This window comes from Portunus trituberculatus, chromosome 38 (assembly GCF_017591435.1).
Source record: "Portunus trituberculatus isolate SZX2019 chromosome 38, ASM1759143v1, whole genome shotgun sequence".
NCBI classification, from domain to species: domain Eukaryota; kingdom Metazoa; phylum Arthropoda; class Malacostraca; order Decapoda; family Portunidae; genus Portunus; species Portunus trituberculatus.
In genome coordinates this window covers 9,699,080-9,718,112 of record NC_059292.1, presented here as the reverse complement: position 1 = coordinate 9,718,112, position 19,033 = coordinate 9,699,080, and the positions used below count along the sequence as shown (strand labels likewise).

At 48.7% G+C, this 19,033-nt stretch overlaps 1 protein-coding gene across 1 annotated transcript in view; it reads right to left on the bottom strand.

Annotated features, from left to right (window-relative positions):
• Positions 1-16,650, bottom strand: part of LOC123515191 (roundabout homolog 2-like) — a 16,987-nt gene extending 337 nt beyond the window's left edge. The window contains exons 1-4 of the mRNA XM_045273713.1: positions 16,183-16,650; positions 3,090-3,668; positions 1,304-2,833; positions 1-1,196 (exon numbers count right to left, since the gene is read on the bottom strand). The exon at positions 1-1,196 is cut by the window's left edge and continues 337 nt beyond it. Coding sequence (XP_045129648.1) covers positions 136-1,196; positions 1,304-2,833; positions 3,090-3,668; positions 16,183-16,255 — 3,243 coding nt within the window. The 5' untranslated portion in view covers positions 16,256-16,650 and the 3' untranslated portion in view covers positions 1-135. The remainder of the gene's footprint in view (positions 1,197-1,303; positions 2,834-3,089; positions 3,669-16,182) is intronic.
• Between the last annotated feature and the right edge of the window lie 2,383 nt (positions 16,651-19,033).

The following is a 19,033-nucleotide window of genomic DNA, read 5'->3' as shown; positions in this document are numbered from 1 at the left end:
GTTTGGTGGAGGGGAGGACGTGCCCCAGCAACACACCGCCGCTACACGGATGCCCGGCGCCAATGATGTTCACTGAGGCACTTGTCACCCACCAACAGGAAATGTAGCACCAAGTGTCTGAGTCTCGTATTTCTCTTAGTGAGTGTTGTTGCGAGGAGACTCTGCCTGGGGCGGGTGGCACTCCACCTGTACTTGTCTGCAGCCTGGGCCTTGAAGTGTGTTGAAAGTGAGGAAAGTCTCACGACCATCTGTGGGCGTCACTTGTGTGTACGCCTCGTAAGTATGTTCTGAGGCAGCGTCACACGGCCTCCCATAGTTATCTGATCCTCCCATGTTATCGTATTGCGAGGTTGCAGAGCACACTCTCCTTGCGCCTCCATTGCTAGGGTCGCCTAAATCAAGGTCCGGAGGAGGCGGACAGGCTGGAGGCGGTGGAAGGATAGCAGCCCAGTTGACCTGTACGCCAGAATCATCGCTGTGGTGACGCCAAGGTACAGCCTGTTTCAGGCGTGGCGAGGGCGGCGCCAGTAGGGCCGTGGTAGCGTAAGGTTCCGTGGCTTCATTAGGCCGCTGCACTCGAGGTTCGGCGTACTCATTTGCTAGCTGGTCTGGCCGGAGGAGGCGAGTCGATGACAGGCTGGAGTCCTTATCGCTTTCTGAGGGCCGCCACAGTTTGTGCTCACTATACATGTTGACGGAATGGTGGTCGGGGCAGAGGGACGGGTCCTGATAAAGGGAGGGAGCATGGGGCGGGTCTGAAGGAGCTGCTTTATGCCTCACCCGTCTCACATACCACGGAGTTGCTAAAAAGACCACCACCAGAAGAGGCACCAAAAGAAAGGCTAACCAAGCAGGCTGGGGTGGCGCGTACAGCACAGAGCCAGCGCCTTCCTCTGCCGCTAATGCCTCGTCAGTGCTGCGGGTGTCGAGTAGCACGGGGTCACTGGAAGGCCCAGGCCCTGCCCCGTTGAGAGCCGCTACCCTTACAGTGTAGAGACGGCCCGGCAGTAGACCTGTTGCCTCCATCCAGGGCGATGCAACCGTCTCCGTGCTGTGGCTGCCGTTGTGGCTCAGCGTCACGCGGTATCCTTGCAGTCGCCCACGTACCGCCTCGCCTTCCACCCCCGCCCACTGGATAAGGACCGAGCCCTCCTGTCGCCGCGCCACACGCACGTCACTGGGCGCCTCCAGCGGTACTGTGAGAAAAGACAGAGATGGATGAGCAGGATGTACATAGAAAGACAGGCAGACAGACAGACTGAGCGACAGACAAACAATGCGACGGAAAGACAGACACACTTACCGTCCTCGGGAGTGGTGAGTGAGTAGGAGTTGGAAGGCGTGCCCTCAACGCTGCGCCAGAAGGGCACCACGAAGAAGGTGTAGGACGTGAAGGGTTGCAGGTCGCGCACCACGTGTGAGGAGGAGGAGGCACCCAGCACGGTGGCCACCTGCACGCCACCGCCCTCCCTCACAGAGTACACCAACACGCCCTCCACCGCACCCTCACCCGGTGCCAGGAACTCCCAGTTCAGCAGCACACTGTCGGGAGCGGTGGCAGACGCCCCGCTGAGGGCGACCACGGGACGGGAGAGGCGGCGGCGCGCCTGTCGCAGCTGGTCTGCATCAAGCCCTGATTCACGGCGCGGCCTGGCGGTGACGGGCTCTGACCACGGACTTGGGAAGGAGGCGCCGCGGCTGCTCACGGCGCGCACCAGGAAGGTGTAGGTGTGCCCGGGAATAAGCTGATCCACCACGCACGATTCCTGCGTGGTGACAGCGTCGGCCACGCGCCACTCCGGCCAGCCACGGCGCCAGTACTCCACTGAGTACCACTGCGCCCACTCCCCGCCCTCCTGCGAGTTAGGCAGCCAGCTCAGCTGCACCGCCGTCTGGTTCACATCCACCACCCGAGGCTTGGTGGGCGGCGCCGGCAGCAGCGGCAGGGGCTCGCTGTCCCCTGCGTCCTGAGACACACGCAGTGCTGCACTCTGCTCCGCGCTGCCCGTCGACGCCTCCACGTGGCAGGAGTAAACGCCAGCGTCGTCCGGACGCACATCCTTGATGATGAGGGCGCCGTTGTCGGGCAGGGAGAAGCGAGGATCGGTACCTTGTGAGATTGAGCGTGCTGGAAGGTGCGTGGCGGCCCGGTAGTGCCAGGTGACCCGGGCCTCGGCCGCCTCACTCACCACCTCACAGCGGAAGGTGACAGTGCCCCCAGGAGCCACCTTCTGGTCTTGAGGACCCACACCCACCACTGGCGGAGGCAAGGCCAGCACCACGACCACCTCCGCCCAGCCGCTCACGCCGCCGCCGCTGCTCACGCCCCAGCAGTAGTAGGTGCCACTGTCCTCGGTGGCCGCCTGTCGCAGCTGAAGAGTGTGCCCGTCCTTGCTGACGGAGGCCCGGCCACTGCTCTGGGCGGGAGCAAGGAGAGCGGTTCTGTCTAGTGTGGGGAGGCGCCACACCACCATCGGGTGCGGCTCTCCTTCCACGCGGCATGAGATTCTTGCGTCCTCCCCCGCCATGACCTGAAGGTGCTGAGGCCGCTGTGTCAGCTCAGGAGCATCAACCACAGTCAGTGTGACCTTCGCAGAGGCCCTGCCTGCCTCGCTCTCTGCCTCACACACGTAGACGCCGGAGTCTGCTGCCGTCACTTCTGGCAATACTAACCGCTGTTCTTCCACTGTGGCGCGTCCTATTGGCATCTTGCCGTCAAGCCTCCGCCAAGTTACTACAGGTGATGGAGATCCTTGTACCCTGCACGCCAGCTCCACCACTACTCCAGACGCTGCTGTCACGTTGGCAGGGCGCTCCTCGAACCAAGGCGGTGCTGCGGACATAGAGTAACTCATTTGAGTGCAAAAATGTTGTATCCATAAAACAGTCAAGACTGAAGTGTACTCGCGTCCTGATTGCATATGAAACGTTAATATAGAAATCAAATCTGAAACACACACACGCACGCACACACACACACACACACACACACACACACACACACACACACACACACACACACACACACACACACACACACACACACACACACACACACACACACACACACACACACTCACTGTACTTACTCATGATGAATAGATCTGTGGGTGTAGACTGGCGGGATCCCGCAGCATTTCGAGCACGACACACATAGACAGCCGAGTCTTTCTCCACGGCCTGGCTGATGACCAGGTCACCCTCCTCCGTGATGGTGATGCGGCGTGAGTCGCTCACCTGGCGCCCGTTTCTCAACCAGGTGACTTCAGGGCGGGGGACACCCCTCGGTGGTCGGCAGGGTAAGCTGACTGTATCCCCCACACGGGCCTTCACCTCGGGCTCTGCCATGGTTTGGAATTCAGTGGCCAGATTTGCCACGGTAAGGGTGGCGTTGCGGGAACGAGTGGCACCATACCTATTGGCGGCAATGCACCAGTAGGTACCAGCGTCACTGTCCCTCCTGGTAGAGGTGACACGGAGGAAGAAGAGTGAGCCTGAGGGCAGCATCACACGGTGAGCGCGGGGATCCTGAGGCGAGGTGGTCACCTCCTCACCGTCACGGAACCATCTGATGCGAGCTGCCCCAGAGGCGGCGCAGTTGAGAGTAGCTGGGTCATTGCGGGGCACCACCACACTGCTAGGGTGTTCCCGTAGCACCGGCGGACCTTCTGAAGCAACACAGAATACATCCAATGAGTACTTTTGAATCACTATGCTCAACCTACATATAGTAACATCAAATAATTATCAATAATATACTCAATCTTCCCTAAAAACTTATTAGAAAGTGATCTACCAACTCCCTTCAAGGATAACCTTTCGCCATGACTTTTTTTTTTTTTTGTTATGGCCTATAGCGCCTGTAGGCATACTTGAAGAGTTTATGTAGGAAGCGCTGGTAAGCTTCCGCCCGTTAGTGGCACAGGCAATTATATTTATAGTTGTACCGACATTAGGGCCCATATCACCACCCAGGCGCATCTTTGGTATAATCACCGAGAACCTGGATATCATGGTGACATGTAGGTAACTTTACACCACTCGAAAAGTGGCATAGCTTGAAAGCAGTATGTGGTGGAATTCGAACCTACGGGTGGATGTCTGCCCGATTCAACGCTCACCGCTTCCCTGACTGATGGAATCAATATCGGATGTAATGCAAGTGACTCTTGAAGACTGATGGGTACACTAACCTTACTCAATCTAAAGACTATAGAAAAGAAAGTTTTTGTGATCTGTACCGAAGTAGAACTGAAACTGTATTAGAGACCTCATGGTGAGACTAAAATGAGACAAGGTTATTGAGACTTTACTAGCAGTGAAGTGATAGACGTCGTTTTGAATCTACTGAGAGACATATTGATATTTTAATAATACTGTATTGACTTGCACTTTGTTTAGACTGATGAAGATACGCATATATTGATATAGTTTATAATGACTTGCTGTACATATTGTAAAGATATACCGGACATTTTTATCAAGACCCTATTGAGATTGTCTGGGGAGATATTACATGAGAACTTTGACGGACTTACTGACTGACTGAAGGTTATATCTTAGTTATGATAAATAGGGGGGACATATTGTATACTTTTAATGAAACAAGAACCTGTTAATAGTTCATTGGACTTACGGCAAGCTTTTTTTTTTCTGACGAGCATCCTAACCATTTGAGCATTGTTTCCTTAAAGGCTTCTATCTGTTTATTTCCAGACAGGAGTGTTAGTCTCATGCGTGGTGTCACAATAGAAAAAAGTGCTGCTCTCTTTTCCATTATGTTAAGTGTTTTTTTATTCAAAAACTTTAAATCTTCTGACCTGCTGCGAATCTATTAACAGGAGACAGCAACATATTAGGGGACTAGAAATTAATGAAAAGAGAAGTAGTGGAAGTGAACGGGATAGATTATTCGACATCTGATCATAACTGCATTTGCCTGTACATGTTACTGTGGTAGTTTATGCTTTACCTTGAGAGGGGAGAAAGCCACATTACTAAACACTACTATAATCGTAGAGTTCAGCCTTATTTCATTAGTTCCACAGGTAGAAAATAAATGAATTAGTTTAAATAAAGTAAAATAAAACATGTTATAGACCAGATCAGTACATTCTTAAATCACGAGGGCGTGTGAGGCAAGCTTCCTTCCACTCTGGTAATCAAGTTAAGGCCCAAATCTATTGTACCTAAACACACCTCAGCCCGTCTCGCGAACAGGTGAGGTACGGTGCTAAAGGACTCCCCGCCAAAACATATGACCCTAGTTTAGCAAATATTTCCATCATTTCGGTAACTCGTCTTCCACAGAAGCAGCCAACCTTCGTGCTCGCTGGCCCGCTCCCACATCATCGTTAATCTCGCCAACGACGCAGCAACCCAGGTTAATAGATGCCCAGCGGAGCCATTACCGCAAATTGCTCTTGTAAATAACTTGGTGAAAAGAAGGGAGAAAAAAAGGGAACAACATATCGACAGGCTAATTGATTGCCTAATTACGTGATCTCCCACGTCAACAGATGATTTAGTAGAGAGAGAGAGAGAGAGAGAGAGAGAGAGAGAGAGAGAGAGAGAGAGAGAGAGAGAGAGAGAGAGATTGGGGGGGGTGAGGGAGAGAAGGAAATGGAAATACACACACTTACACACACACACACACACACACACACACACACACACACACACACACACACACACACACACACACACACATCTCCGGCAAGTTAATCTGACAGTGAGAAAGATTTAGACAAACAATCACACACCAAGACAGGTAGACAGACATAGACAGACAGACATAATTAGGTCACCGGGTTTGGGTTGAGGTTTTTAATTGGAATTCCGTTCGTTAATCTAATAAAACTAAAACAATATGATATTTTTTGCACCTTGCGCTCGGATCTCCTGTGCGGTGCAGACTTGAACAGGTAATTAGCTAAAGCAGGTGTTAGGTATATTTATGCTGGAATACTCTCTCATTTCCATAATATTTACAATGCTCGCTGGGAATTTAGATATATAGCATTAAACTCTTTAAAGATACACATCAGGAAATTTATTTAACCCAGAAACTTGCTCGATGAAACTTCTTTTGGCTCTGAGCACATTGAATTACTTTTTTTTATATATATAATTTAGTGGATTTTTTTTTTTAGACTTATTCCCTCAGTGATAGAATTAATTAGGTCGCCTCGAGGCATGCCGGATTATCTCTCCACAAACTTAAGGGTAATTTAGAGACCACAGCTTTACGACATATTCCAGCTGCGATCTTACTAACGAGTTATAAAGAGATAGCATCGCTTCCGGGATCTTGTACCTGGAGCTTTTTGGCCATGAGTTTGAACGTCCTGTTAGCGTTTATGTTCCTCCCTGTTACCTGTTAATTGGAATATTTGAGATCACGGCTCATGATTGCGCCACTGACTTTACTTTTGCGCACTTCGTATGACTTTTTTCTCTGTTGTGTTTTTCTACTTTCCTTGTTGCTGCATTATAGTTCTAGTGAATATTAGGGAGTGTGTTGAGAGAGAGAGAGAGAGTGAGAGTGAGAGTGTAAGAGGGGGAAGGAAACACACACACACACACACACATACACACACGTTGAGAGAGAGAGAGAGAGAGAGAGAGAGAGAGAGAGAGAGAGAGAGAGAGAGAGAGAGAGAGAGAGAGTACATCAGCATATCATCAACAATATAGGTCTCCTGTTTATTACAAGTACGAATATATACGAAGGAACATCGAACACGACCCCTCCCTCTCTCTCTCTCTCTCTCTCTCTCTCTCTCTCTCTCTCTCTGCTAGCCCAGGTAATCCAAGACGAAGCTGGAAGATGTCGAGTGCTGATTTGCTCTTTTGCTTTATTTTATCTTACATTTTTTCTAAATCGAGAAACTGAAAGGGAAAATTCCAGAAATGTCCAATAAGAAGCGAAGTCGAGATGCGGGAGAGGCAGTGGAGTGAGTGAAGTGAGTGCGGGTGATGAGAAATTACATGAAAAAGAAGAAGAGAGAAATACAGTGTACAGTAGCGGAGGGAGCACCTGAGCATCGATCGTGGAATTGAACCCCCTTGTGTATTGGTTATCTCTCTCTCTCTCTCTCTCTCTCTCTCTCTCTCTCTCTCTCTCTCTCTCTCTCTCTCTCTCTCTCTCTTACACACATTTCGTTACCTTACACTATGGGTCGTGTGTGTGTGCGTGTGTGTGTGTGTGTATGTGTATAGTGGTGATGTTGCGAGGAGGCTGAAAGACACTCCTCTTTGTGTGTGTGTGTGTGTGTGTGTGTGTGTGTGTGTGTGTGTGTGTTTTTTTTTTTTTTGTGTGTGTGTGTAAGGGAGTCTCTGTACTGTACCTCCCCTCTGTTGATGTTTGGAGAGAAACGGCGCAGCGGAAGCGTGGAAGGGAGGAAAAGGAAAGGAGAGAGAATGAGTCTCCATGGGTATTCTCTCCGTCTCTTCCCCTCCCCCAAAAGCTCTTCCCGTTCAGCCTTCTCTTCCCTCTCTCTCCCTCTCTCTCTCTCCCTCCCTCCCTCCCTAACAGATGGGTCCTACTGCGAGGTCTGACAGTTCCTTAGAGTATTTTTTCCCCAAGAACCTATTCCCTTATTCTCTATCCCTTTCACCCTTGAAATTACGAGGTATAAACGTCGCCCGTGGCACTGCAGGGAAGATGACTCGTTTAGAGAGAGAGAGAGAGAGAGAGAGAGAGAGAGAGAGAGAGAGAGAGAGAGAGAGAGAGAGAGAGAGAGATTAGGGGGCCTTTTTCAAATCATCCCCTTTTTAATCTTGTTTCTCTTTCACACTCTACTAACACCTTTACCTTCCCCTTCCATTCCAATCTCTCACAAATCATCATCACTTTCTACCTCACTAACTCCTCCATCTTCTCTCTCTTCCACCAGCCACATCTCTGCTCCCCATCACTCCTCCCTGACGCACCTCCAACCTCAAGTTTCCTCCCCCATACTACTTCTTTCTATCATCACGTCTTCTCCATGTTCCCCCTCATCCTTGTTCTATCTTGGTTTTCACGTCAAAGAGTGGGTATTGATTTTTTTTTTTTATCCACTAATCAAGTCACCTCCTTGACACAGCAGTTACTCCAGGTCAGTGTTGGTTACAGCTTTATTACTTAATCAATCTTTAAGCTTTGAATTCAGGTATGGTGCTTTTTATTTGTGTTGCCATTATATTTTACTGTAAAATTTTCAGGCAATAAGAGACGTAAAAGGTATCAGTCATTTTTAGTCCATTAACTTTTTTTTTATTCCTAGTGACAGTATGGAATTTTATTTGAGTTTCTTGTAAGTTTTACTGAACAAGAATAAAGCAACAAACAGTCACAGGTATTGGCTTACTAACCGCTTACTTTTGTTACCAGTAGTTCCTTCCTAAATTACACTACTCGCACCAGAGTCTTCTATCAAGCTGCAGATGCTACAAGAGTCAGAGGTTAAGTAGCGTTATCTTTTCTAACACTCACTCATTCAGATTTGAAAACACTACTGAACCCACCTCTCGTAATAAAAGTATCCCATTTGAATATAACTAAACCGATAAGACCTCCATCAGATTACCTTTTAAATTATTCACTCAGAGGATAAAACACAAACTAATACATCTTTTACAATCAGTCCATCAATTAAGCCAGTGAAAAGTCCATCCACTGTCCCATAAACCAGTTGATCACCCACCCACCTCCATCCCGGCACCTCAAACTCGTCAAGCCACGAAAAGCCAGGTCTGTCTCGTTCCGTTAACCCACTTACAGGCCCTCCATCACGTCACCAGCTGCTCCTCGTATGTAGCCTCCGCCAAGCCCATTACTCCATCCGTTAACCCATCTAGTCCGGCTCTCGGGTTAGGAAAAAGCGTCGTCTTAATATAATAGTTTTCCTTTGTTGGTGCCGTGCGGGGTCCGTACAGAGGAAGAAAAAGAAGTACGGACATGAAAAGGGGAAAAGGGTTTAGTTAATCGTGTACGATAAAATGAAAAACTTCGATATAGAAAATGGAGAGAGAGAGAGAGAGAGAGAGAGAGAGAGAGAGAGAGAGAGAGAGAGAGAATACATCATAGCTAGTAAGTTATTTTACGTGTCGCTGTACAAATTTGATAATGACAAGGACAACCGTATACAAAATTGAACGGAGGTCACCGTGCGCGAACACAAACAAACCCAGATGTGGAGAGGCACGAGCGAGAGACTAAAGCTAGTATTCAAAAACACTCACCTCTCTCTCACCATGACTATTTTCAAAGGCCAAAGATGATTTCCCAGGTTCTCAAGAGTGTTTCTCCTCTTTATAATACAGACATGTTGTTAATCTCTCACTAGAAGCATAAAAACATTAAGTGCATACATATCTCCAATTTTTTTTTTCTTTATTAGTTTTTTTTTTTTTTATTCATGGTGTATAGCACCTGTAGGTATACTTGAATATGGGAAACGCTGTTTAGCTTCCACCCATTAGTGACGCAGGCAATTTTATTCATAGTGGTACCCAAATTAGGGCCCATATCACCATCCAAGCACATCTTTGATATAACTACCTAGAATGTCAAAGTTTCAAGGCGGTAAGTGGTGGGATTCAAACCTATGCATGAACGTCTGCCCGATCTCACGCTCACCACCATCACCACTATATACCAGCTAGGCATTCACTAAGGTAGCTGTGGTAGTGTTCCAGATTAAAAATGTAATAAAAACTGCAAGGAAAGGCCAACTACATATCTTGCTTGCCCTGTGCTGTTTTAACCCCTTCAGAACTGTGACGCGTTTCCATATTCGTTCTGATTAATATTTGGTGATATTATTCAGCTTCAGAAACATATGTGGGCGATTAGAATAGTGAAGACTGACCATTAATCTTTCGACCTCCATAGACTGTTTCTAATGTCAATGAAATAATCTAAATCACACCCAAACTCATAGTAAAAATGCGTCTTGTACTGAAAGAGTTAGTGTTCATATTATGTTCTTTGTCACCGTTTAAACTCGAAAAGAAACTCGATAACGGAAACTCTTATAGTGCATCTTTGTTCATGTCTTTATTAACATGCACTTAGTATTGTTACTCGTGTTATATTCGTACCTGGGCGTGTATGTTTGGTTAATTAAGTGCAGCAGGGAAGGAATTCAGTCACACACACACACACACACACACACACACACACACACACACACACACACACACACACACACACAAAAGAAACAAAGAAACGAACACACTAGAACCATCTTAACGTGCTTCCTTATCGTCTATTTGTTTGTCTGAGGTAAAGGTGAGTGTGTGCCTTTGATCAGCTCCCCTCACCCCTCTCTCTCTCTCTCTCTCTCTCTCTCTCTCTCTCTCTCTCTCTCTCTCTCTCTCTCTCTCTCTCTCTCTCTCCCCATTCGTTGCTATGCAGTTCCCGTCGCATTTCCATGACTGATCCTTGAAGGTGGCGGTTGTGGTGGTCGTAATGGTAATGGTAATGGTTATGGGGGAGGGGGGAGAGGTCGTATTAGGACAAGTGACTAGTAAGAGGTGGTGGTGGTGGTAGTTACCAATGTGAAAACCATGTCCTGGTAATGGAGGTCGTTAGGAGCGGTGGTGGTGGTCGTCAGAGGTGTGGTAGCGGCGACCTTAGTTGTGGTTGCGTTGGTTATGGTGGTGAGGGAAGGGTGTTAGAGAGGAGAGGGAAGTGTGGTGGTGATTGTGGTGGTGGCTGGGTGTCATACTGAAGGTCATGACATTATCTCTCTCTCTCTCTCTCTCTCTCTCTCTTTCTCTCTTTCTCCTTCCTTCACTTCCTTTCCTTCATCCCCGTCATCTTTCCTTCCTTTATCTGGACGAACCATTCTTCCTTTTCCTTGCCTTTCTTCATTCTCTTCCTCTATCTCCTCTCCTTCCTTTACTGTCACCAGACGTCTTCCTTCCTCTGGACAAACCACTCTTCCACTCTTCCTCTCTCTCTCCTAATTCTCTCCTTCCTTTCGTCCTCTCCCTCCCTCTCTCCTCCCCCGTCGTCTCCTCCAGTCTGTACCTCCCCATGCGTGACCACAAGTACAGCTGCCAGTGTCCCCAGAGAGCTCTGTTAAAATGCTGCATTACAGGTCCTTTAGTCTTGTCCCCGGCTGTTAATTGCCCTGTTACCCTCGTGTTAGCCTCTTGTTAATGACCACCACAACCACTGCCCACCACTACCACCACCACCGCTGCTGCTGCCAATTTTTCGTTCTTGTCAGTGGAAGTGTGTTTTACTGTGATGATGTTGTAGTCAAGGATAGTGGTAGTAGTAAAGGTTGGTAGTAAAGGTAGAGGTGGTTGTTGTGGTGGGAGTGGTGGTGGTGGTGGTAGTAGTAGTAGTAGTAGTAGTAGTATAAATAGTGGTAGTAGTGAGTTGTTCAGCAATAATAGTTGTAGTAACTATTTTCGTATCAGTGGTTACTCGTCGTTAGCGTCACAACGTTATAATTTCTGCAGCCGAGGGAGTCACGCACACACACACACACACACACACCAGAGAGAGAGAGAGAGTGAAAGAGAGAAGGTGGTGGCGGAGAGTATGGGGGAGACTCACCTCAAGTCATCACCATTCCTTGGCTTTATAGCTCGCTGTTTAATAGTCACTCGTACCAATCCACCAACAACAGTCAGTACCTTCCTTACACCTCCACTTCACAATGCCACTCCACACTGCCATCCTACCCCGCCATGCCACCGCTACCCATATCCCAACAATATTCTCTCCCTACATCTCAATACCACGCCATTCCCTCGCCACTTCAAACTACTATACTGTTCCCTCTTGATGGTGACAGAAGACACCACTGCCATCTCCTCCACTATCGTCATCCACCTCAACATCATCGCTGCTGCCCTGTCACGTCTTTTATTTTTTTGTTTGTGATGGTTGGTTTTTAGTCTGTGTGTGTGTGTGTGTGTGTGTGTGTGTGTGTGTGTGTGTGTGTGTGTGTGTGTGTGTGTGTCTGTGGGTGGCTCCCTTTACAGCACACCACAACTAGATCAATATTCCTTACTCAGCATTCCACTAATCAGTCTTGAGTGAGGCAGAGCTGCTTCACTTTACTCCTTTTTACGCCCCGAGTCACTCTTCAGGACTAGCATGCCGAGGGCCGTGACCACCCAGGCCCTTGACACTCTGTGGTCTTAATACTTAATAGTGGTTGTTGTGGTGGTGGCTTTAGGACCACCACTACTACCACCACCACCACGAATGTCCTGTCTGCTCGCTCGCTCGCCCACCCGTCTCCCTGTAACCACTATCCTACCTCGAAGTCTTAATTACGGGGCCTTATTATCAACCCTTTGAATCGTGGTGAAGCCTCGGACCTTTCCCTGCCCTTATCCTTTCCTCTGTTCCTCTCCCCCGTACTTTCTTTTTTGCCTTCCCTATCCTTTACCTGAGACCTAGGCGGATTACCCTTCATCCGGTAAGATTTACTGCACAAGAGAGGCCCATTTCGCGTGAGAACAGCGCTGCGGAGTTTGCTAAGTATAATCCCTTGTAACTAAGTATAATCTCATCACGAGGTTCTTAGCAGCTTGTGTGGTCGTTCGTTCGTTCATCCATCCTGCAGCAACAACGGTCAGGGCTGTGCGTGAGGCTGTACAAGGCTGCATCTTCCTAATACGTCTAAATTTCGTGTCTCCCTCGCCTCCACCACCACTGGCCCGCACCCTCGCCGCCGCCTCCACTACCACCGCCACCACGACCCACTCCTGCTCGTCAGTGAATGGCAGGAGCGTGTACCGGCGCGGCCCAGCGGTTGAGGGGTGAGGCGGTGTGATGTGGCGCAACAGCTGCCACCACGACGGGTCTCCAGGGTCCTGCTGTCACACCTGTCCCGCAACCTATCTTTCCCTCACATCTGTCTGTCATTAGCCATTGCTATTACGTTTTCTCCATGACATCCTCTTCCTTCATCTCCCTTTTGTCTCGAAGATGTCTTCCTTTTATTTCACATTTTTACATCCTCGTTCAGTAAATTTACATCCAACCCTTACCTTTAATCTAGCACATCCCCTCCCTAAGTAATTATGTCATCTGTCCTGTCACATTCGTCTACGCACACTTATCACCTTCCTCATCCCTTATAACCCATTTGTCATTCCTGCCTCATCTCATTTCTGGCACATATGTCCACGGAACCCTTGGCCAGGGAGCTCTTTCCTTTCCATCCCGCCAGCCTCTCACAAAAGCGAAGTAATAACTGCTTAAAGCTTAGAGTGAAGGGCGTGAGCAGCATCACTCCGGCAAGACTGATGAGGATAATTAGCCTCTGAAGGTGGTGTGTGAGGCAGACAGGTGCGTTCCAGAGAGAGAGAGAAAGAGAGACAGAATCAGTGAGTGAGTGAATGAGAGAGAGAGAGAGAGAGAGAGAGAGAGAGAGAGAGAGAGAGAGAGAGATTGAAATTAATAAAGACAAGTATGAAGAAAAAGGAAATTTAAACAGGATGGCACGAGAGAGAGAGAGAGAGAGAGAGAGAGAGAGAGAGAGAGAGAGAGAGAACCAGCCGAGTTTGATGTGCGGGGTCAAGTGAGAAGGAAAGCGGCGTTTTCCCGCGTCCGTGTTTGATGTACGAGCTTTTTGTCCTTTTCCATTCCTCGACCTTGTTTAGTTCGAATGCCATGAAGAGAAAATGGATGTATGTATGAGTGAGTTAAGAATTTGACTTTTAAATCGTGAACTGTGAGGGTGGAAGGTAGGGAGGGAGGGAGTGAGGGAGGGAAGGAGGCTGGGAGTCAGGGAACCAATCGAGTATGAAAGCATCTGACGAGAGAGAGAGAGAGAGAGAGAGAGAGAGAGAGAGAGAGAGAGAGAGAGAGAGAGAGAGAGAGAGAGAATGAACGAAGAAAGATAAATATGAAGGAAATAGGTAACTGGGATAGGATAGGACACAGAGAGAGAGAGAGAGAGAGAGAGAGAGAGAGAGAGAGAGAGAGAGAAAATAAAGTTAGAATGAACGAAGGTGAATATGGAGGAAATAGATAACTGAGATAAGATAGGACAAGAGAGAGAGAGAGAGAGAGAGAGAGAGAGAGAGAGAGAGAGAGAGAGAGAGAGAGAGACAGAGAGAATAGGTATAAAGACAAAGCGTTTTAACGGATAAATTGAAACACTCTTGGGAACTTTATCAGCCATTGTCTAGTCGAGGCGGCAACACACTTTAGTCCTTCACAGTGGCAGTGGCAGCAGCGGCGGCCTCGGACAGCCAGCCAGGTGGTGTGACATTATCCTGAGCGTAACCTAACACTCGCGGTGGAGAGAGAGAGAAAGAGAGAGAGAGAGAGACCAAGGCCGTCAGCACATGAGGAGGAGGAGGATGAAAAAAGAAGGATGTGCAAAAAGAATAGGATAAAATGAGACTGCGAGGAAAAAGAAGATGGGGATGAGGAGGAAGAGGAAGAGGAGGGTGTTTACGAGGCGTTTCTTCCCTCCTACTACCGTCCCCTCCCCTCCCACGAGTCCCATGCACCCTTTGCTCCCTCCCCCCACTTCCCCCGCTCACCACCAGGCAGGCAGGCAGGCAGGACGAGCCGAAAACCGAGGCTGGAATCGTGAACGTATGCAAATCGTGAATATATGCAAATCCGGAGAGACTGTTGCTTCTAAGCGAAAGTCGAATTTCCCGGTCAATTCCGAGCCGAAATAACCTCGCTGTTTTGCATTTCCTCTCGGGTCTCCACACACAAGACCGGCGCCCAGAAGCTTAATTCGTCCCGCTGCACCTCGTCCGCGGCAAACGAGAACTAATGTGATGTTGAGGGGCGTGAGTGGTACAGGTGTTGCTGGCGAGACACACCTCACGCAACCCTGTCTGAGCCCTTGGTGTGATGGCGCCTGCACTTGCCTGGCTCACGCCGCCCTCCCTCGCTAGTCCTGCCTCTCCTTTCTTTACCTTTGTTCCCACTTATGATTCTTAAGTTCAGCCCTTTGCTCTCCTCTTCGTCACTCCTTAGAGGGAGAGCCAGAGAGAGAGAGAGAGAGAGAGAGAGAGAGAGAGAGAGAGAGAGAGAGAGAGAGAGAGAGAATATTACATGAGTGTGAAATTGGCCACTTTTAAGAGGCTCATCCGGAGTCCACGTCCCTCTTCCCTTGAGTCTAAAACCACGACGGGATCAACACTCGGCCTGCCATTCCATCCAGGTCGACGTACGTGACTTGAGTGCTACCCCCTCCCCCACCCCCCTTTTTCTCTCTCTCTCTCTCTCTCTAGCCGTTGCGTTGCATCCCCGACGTTGAATACTTGAGTAGAAACTTATCGACCGAGTATCACAGTGGAGCCGAGAGGAAAGGTCAGACTGGCCAGCGATGCTCCCAGCGCGACACCTGCAGTAGGGCACGCAGGGAGGGGGCGTATATGTGTGTGTTGTCGGGGGAGGGGGGAAATCGATTTTCTCCACCAGCTAAGATTACGTGCCAGATCTCAAGCTAAACAAAGGGGAAGGTAAAGTGCTTTGAGGATCGGTAAATAAATGCACACGTCTCTCCATTCATGATAAGAAGTCTGAAAGTGTGAATCAGTATGGATCGTGAGGTGTGGTGGTGGTGGTGGTGGTGGTGGTGGTGGTGGTGAAGAAACAAGAAACGGTGAGGGTTTGGCAAGGTGAAGGTGAGTGAGTGGGTAATGGACGGGACTGACTAGAGGGTAACGGTGAGGTGGTGAGTCATAAAAGATAGTTAATTGGATGCATAAACGCAGGAAGTGAATCAGAGGTTAATAGCGAGTGCATGAGCGTGATGAAAATGTGGGACAGTTCAGGATGGAAAGTGAAAAGGGTTAATGAATTGAGAAGAGAAAACAAGTGGTGTTTATATGAAGCTTGACGTGTAGTGATGAATCAATAATGTGCAATGTGTTAATAAAAGGTCCGTAAAAAAACCGCAACACAATGAAAACAAATGCTGAATGCCCTCCTGGATTTGGAAATAAGCTAAGTTTTTGTTTTATGCTTTTAAGATACTGCTCAATGAAAATCTAAATTTATATGACAAAGAAGAAAAATAAATAGAGACATAGGCAATAAAACTAAAGTTGTTACGACCGAAGCTTCCATACTAGGATGTAAAATAATAGATGTGATGCTAGATCAGGGATGATGATGAAACTAGAAATAATCAATATAAGCAAAAGTATGGAAACCTTTTTGAGAAGACATAGTAGTGATATGCGTACCTGAGTTGACGCCTGGCACTGCTAGGAGGCACCCCAGGAGCAGCAGCAACACCGCCTGCACCACACAAGCCATCGCCGCTCACTTCTCCGTGGCACTTGCCCCGAAACACACACCGTCACGCATTATCGCACCACGCATACACGCCCTCCTTCACACACTCCCTTCTATCAGAAAAACTCCCCACAACTCAACACAAACTCGTGATCGTTTTCTTCTTCCTGACTTTGAAACGACTCACGCAAACATAAAATTCACTCCCACACGCGTTTCGCGCCTCGCTCTGGGTTGTGGCGGCACACGAAGCTGCCTGGTAGCCGTCACCGCCGAGACTCTTGAAGGCCAAGCTGCGTTTCGTTTCGATAAAGGAAGGGAGGAGGAGGAAAGAGGAAACGAGATCACAAAGTTCGTTACGCCAGAACGACGCGTCCTCCACCTCCGGAGTCTGGCCTCTGACTGCCCGTGTGTGGCGGCGGGCGGTGTACCAGGGGGGCGGTGGGCGGGGTCTGGGTGTTGGTGGGCGGGACTGTGGGTGGGGTGCGCGCGGGGCGGCGAAGGGGACCACAGCACGAGTCACCTTCGGGCAAGTAACAGCTGCCTTACCCCACCTCACCGCCACACTTCCGTCTCAAAGGTGTTGCTGAATGAAATTATTAAGTGGCGGCGGCGGTGGCGGAGACGGCGACTCTGTCCAAGCCGCAACCACTTCTTCCCGGAAAAAGAGAGAGAGCGCCATCCAGGACGTGGCGTGCCTGCTGGGGGCTATTGGGGAAGGAGGAGGATGGGAAGGGGGGCTGGGGCCGACACGTGGGGCTGGTATTGAGGTCATCTTCCCGGTGGTAATATCACATTTCCTTGCCACGGGGGCACACGGAGTTAGCTGGACTCTCCCCTTGATTAACTCCACCGACCCCCTTCCTGCCTTTAATCGCCACGCCATTCTTCACCCCAATCATTAATCTGCCTATTCTCTTCTCCTTCTTTTCTTCCTTCCTTCCGCCTTCCTTCCTTCCTTCCTTCCTTCCTTCCTCTATTAGTCTCTTTTCTTACCTTTGATCTGTGTCTTTTCCCTTTCCGTCCTCTCATTACCAGTCCTCCTCTTATGTTCATCGTACCTCCTTACCCTCTTATTCTTCTCGCTCTTTCCTCTTTCCCTCCCTTCCCTCTCTCATTCCTTTCCCTGTCCCTTCCTCCTTCTCTCACTCCCTTCTCTCCCTCCCTCCTTCCCTCCTTCTCCACTTCCTTCAGAATAATCTTAAGTGGAAGAGGAAGTGGAAGCCAGGGATTTGGGATCCATCATACTCCTCTTTAACATACTTACTGACAGATGTGTACAGACCACCACTGACACACACACACACACACACACACACACACACACACACACACACACACACACACACACACACACACACACACACACACACACACACACACACACACACACACATATCCATCCTCATCTCTCTCTCTCTCTCTCTCTCTCTCTCTCTCTCTCTCTCTCTCTCTCTCTCTCTCTCTCTCTCTCTCTCTCTCTGAAAAAAAATGCACCAGACAATCATATCAACACCCACTTCACCTCCATTCCTATTCCTCTCCCTCCTTCTCTCTCTCTCTCCTCCTCCTCCTCCTCCTCCCATCCCCTCTCACGCTCCCCTCACTTAAGAAGGACGTCAGCTCTGAGGCAGAGGGCACAGAGACTTAACTCACGCCCCTCAAAAGTTACCCAGAACAGTCCTATACCCAGACACATCCTTCTACCCTCTCACTCTCTCCCGCTTGCCTTCCCCTGCCCATCATCCTTTCCCCCCTTCCTCTCTCGCCTTCCCTCTCCCTGCCACACGCCCCTCACAGTCTGTCACTCTTGCCCTGGTCTTCCATTCCTCCCTCACACTGTCCTCACCCTCACTGCTCACGTCCGCTCTCTCCATCTCATTTGTCCCTCAGTCTCGCCTCGCCTCCCACTCCAAATATAGTCGTCGTCCTCTTCCTCCGTTTCCGCCGTCTCTGTCTTGTCTTCCTCTCTCTCTCTCTCTCTCTCTGGTGTCATTTTCTTCCATTGTAGCTACTGTAATACACTAATAGAGGAGGAGGAGTGGTTTCTAGTAGTAGTAGTAGTAGTAGTAGTAGTAGTAGTAGTAGTAGTAATAGTAGTAGTAGTAGTAGTAGTAGTAATGGTAGAAGTAATAAGAGGTTTTTTTTTTTTTTTTCTTTCAAAATATGTAAATGGTTATTTTTGTCTTGTGTTGGGATGAGGAAAGTGAGGAAGAGAGGCAAGAGAAGGAGGAGGCGGAGAAGGAGGAGTAGGAGGGACTGGGAGGAGAAAGAAGAAAGAAATTAGTGTTTCTTACCTGCAACTCCCATATTTCCAATACTTTCCTCATTTTCCCTTTCTCTCTCATTATTATTTGCTCTTTGTTTCCCATCCTTTCGTTCCCTCTCACCCTCTACTGCCTTCTTATTCCTTGCCTTTTCTTTGCTCTGCTTTCTTTTCATTCCCTAGTGCTTCCCTTCACCGTCTTTTTCCTTCCCATTCATTGCCTTCTCCTCCTTGCTCTACCTTCCTTCCTTCATCTTCCTTCCTCAGTCCTTTCCCTTTCTCATTCCTCCTCCTTATTCCCATTCCTTAATCTTTATGGCTTACATATTTTTTACTCCCCCCTTATCATCTCCTTATTTAACATTTTCCTGCTTTTTCATACTCTTAGAAACTTGACCTAACGTAACGTAACTTCCCAAAAAACTTCTTCACTTCACTTAACATGTCTTTCACTTCCACCTTTTACTTTTTTATTTTTTTTTTTTACTTTTTCGTTTTTTTCTCCTTGCTGCCATACACTTCCTCCTCCTCCT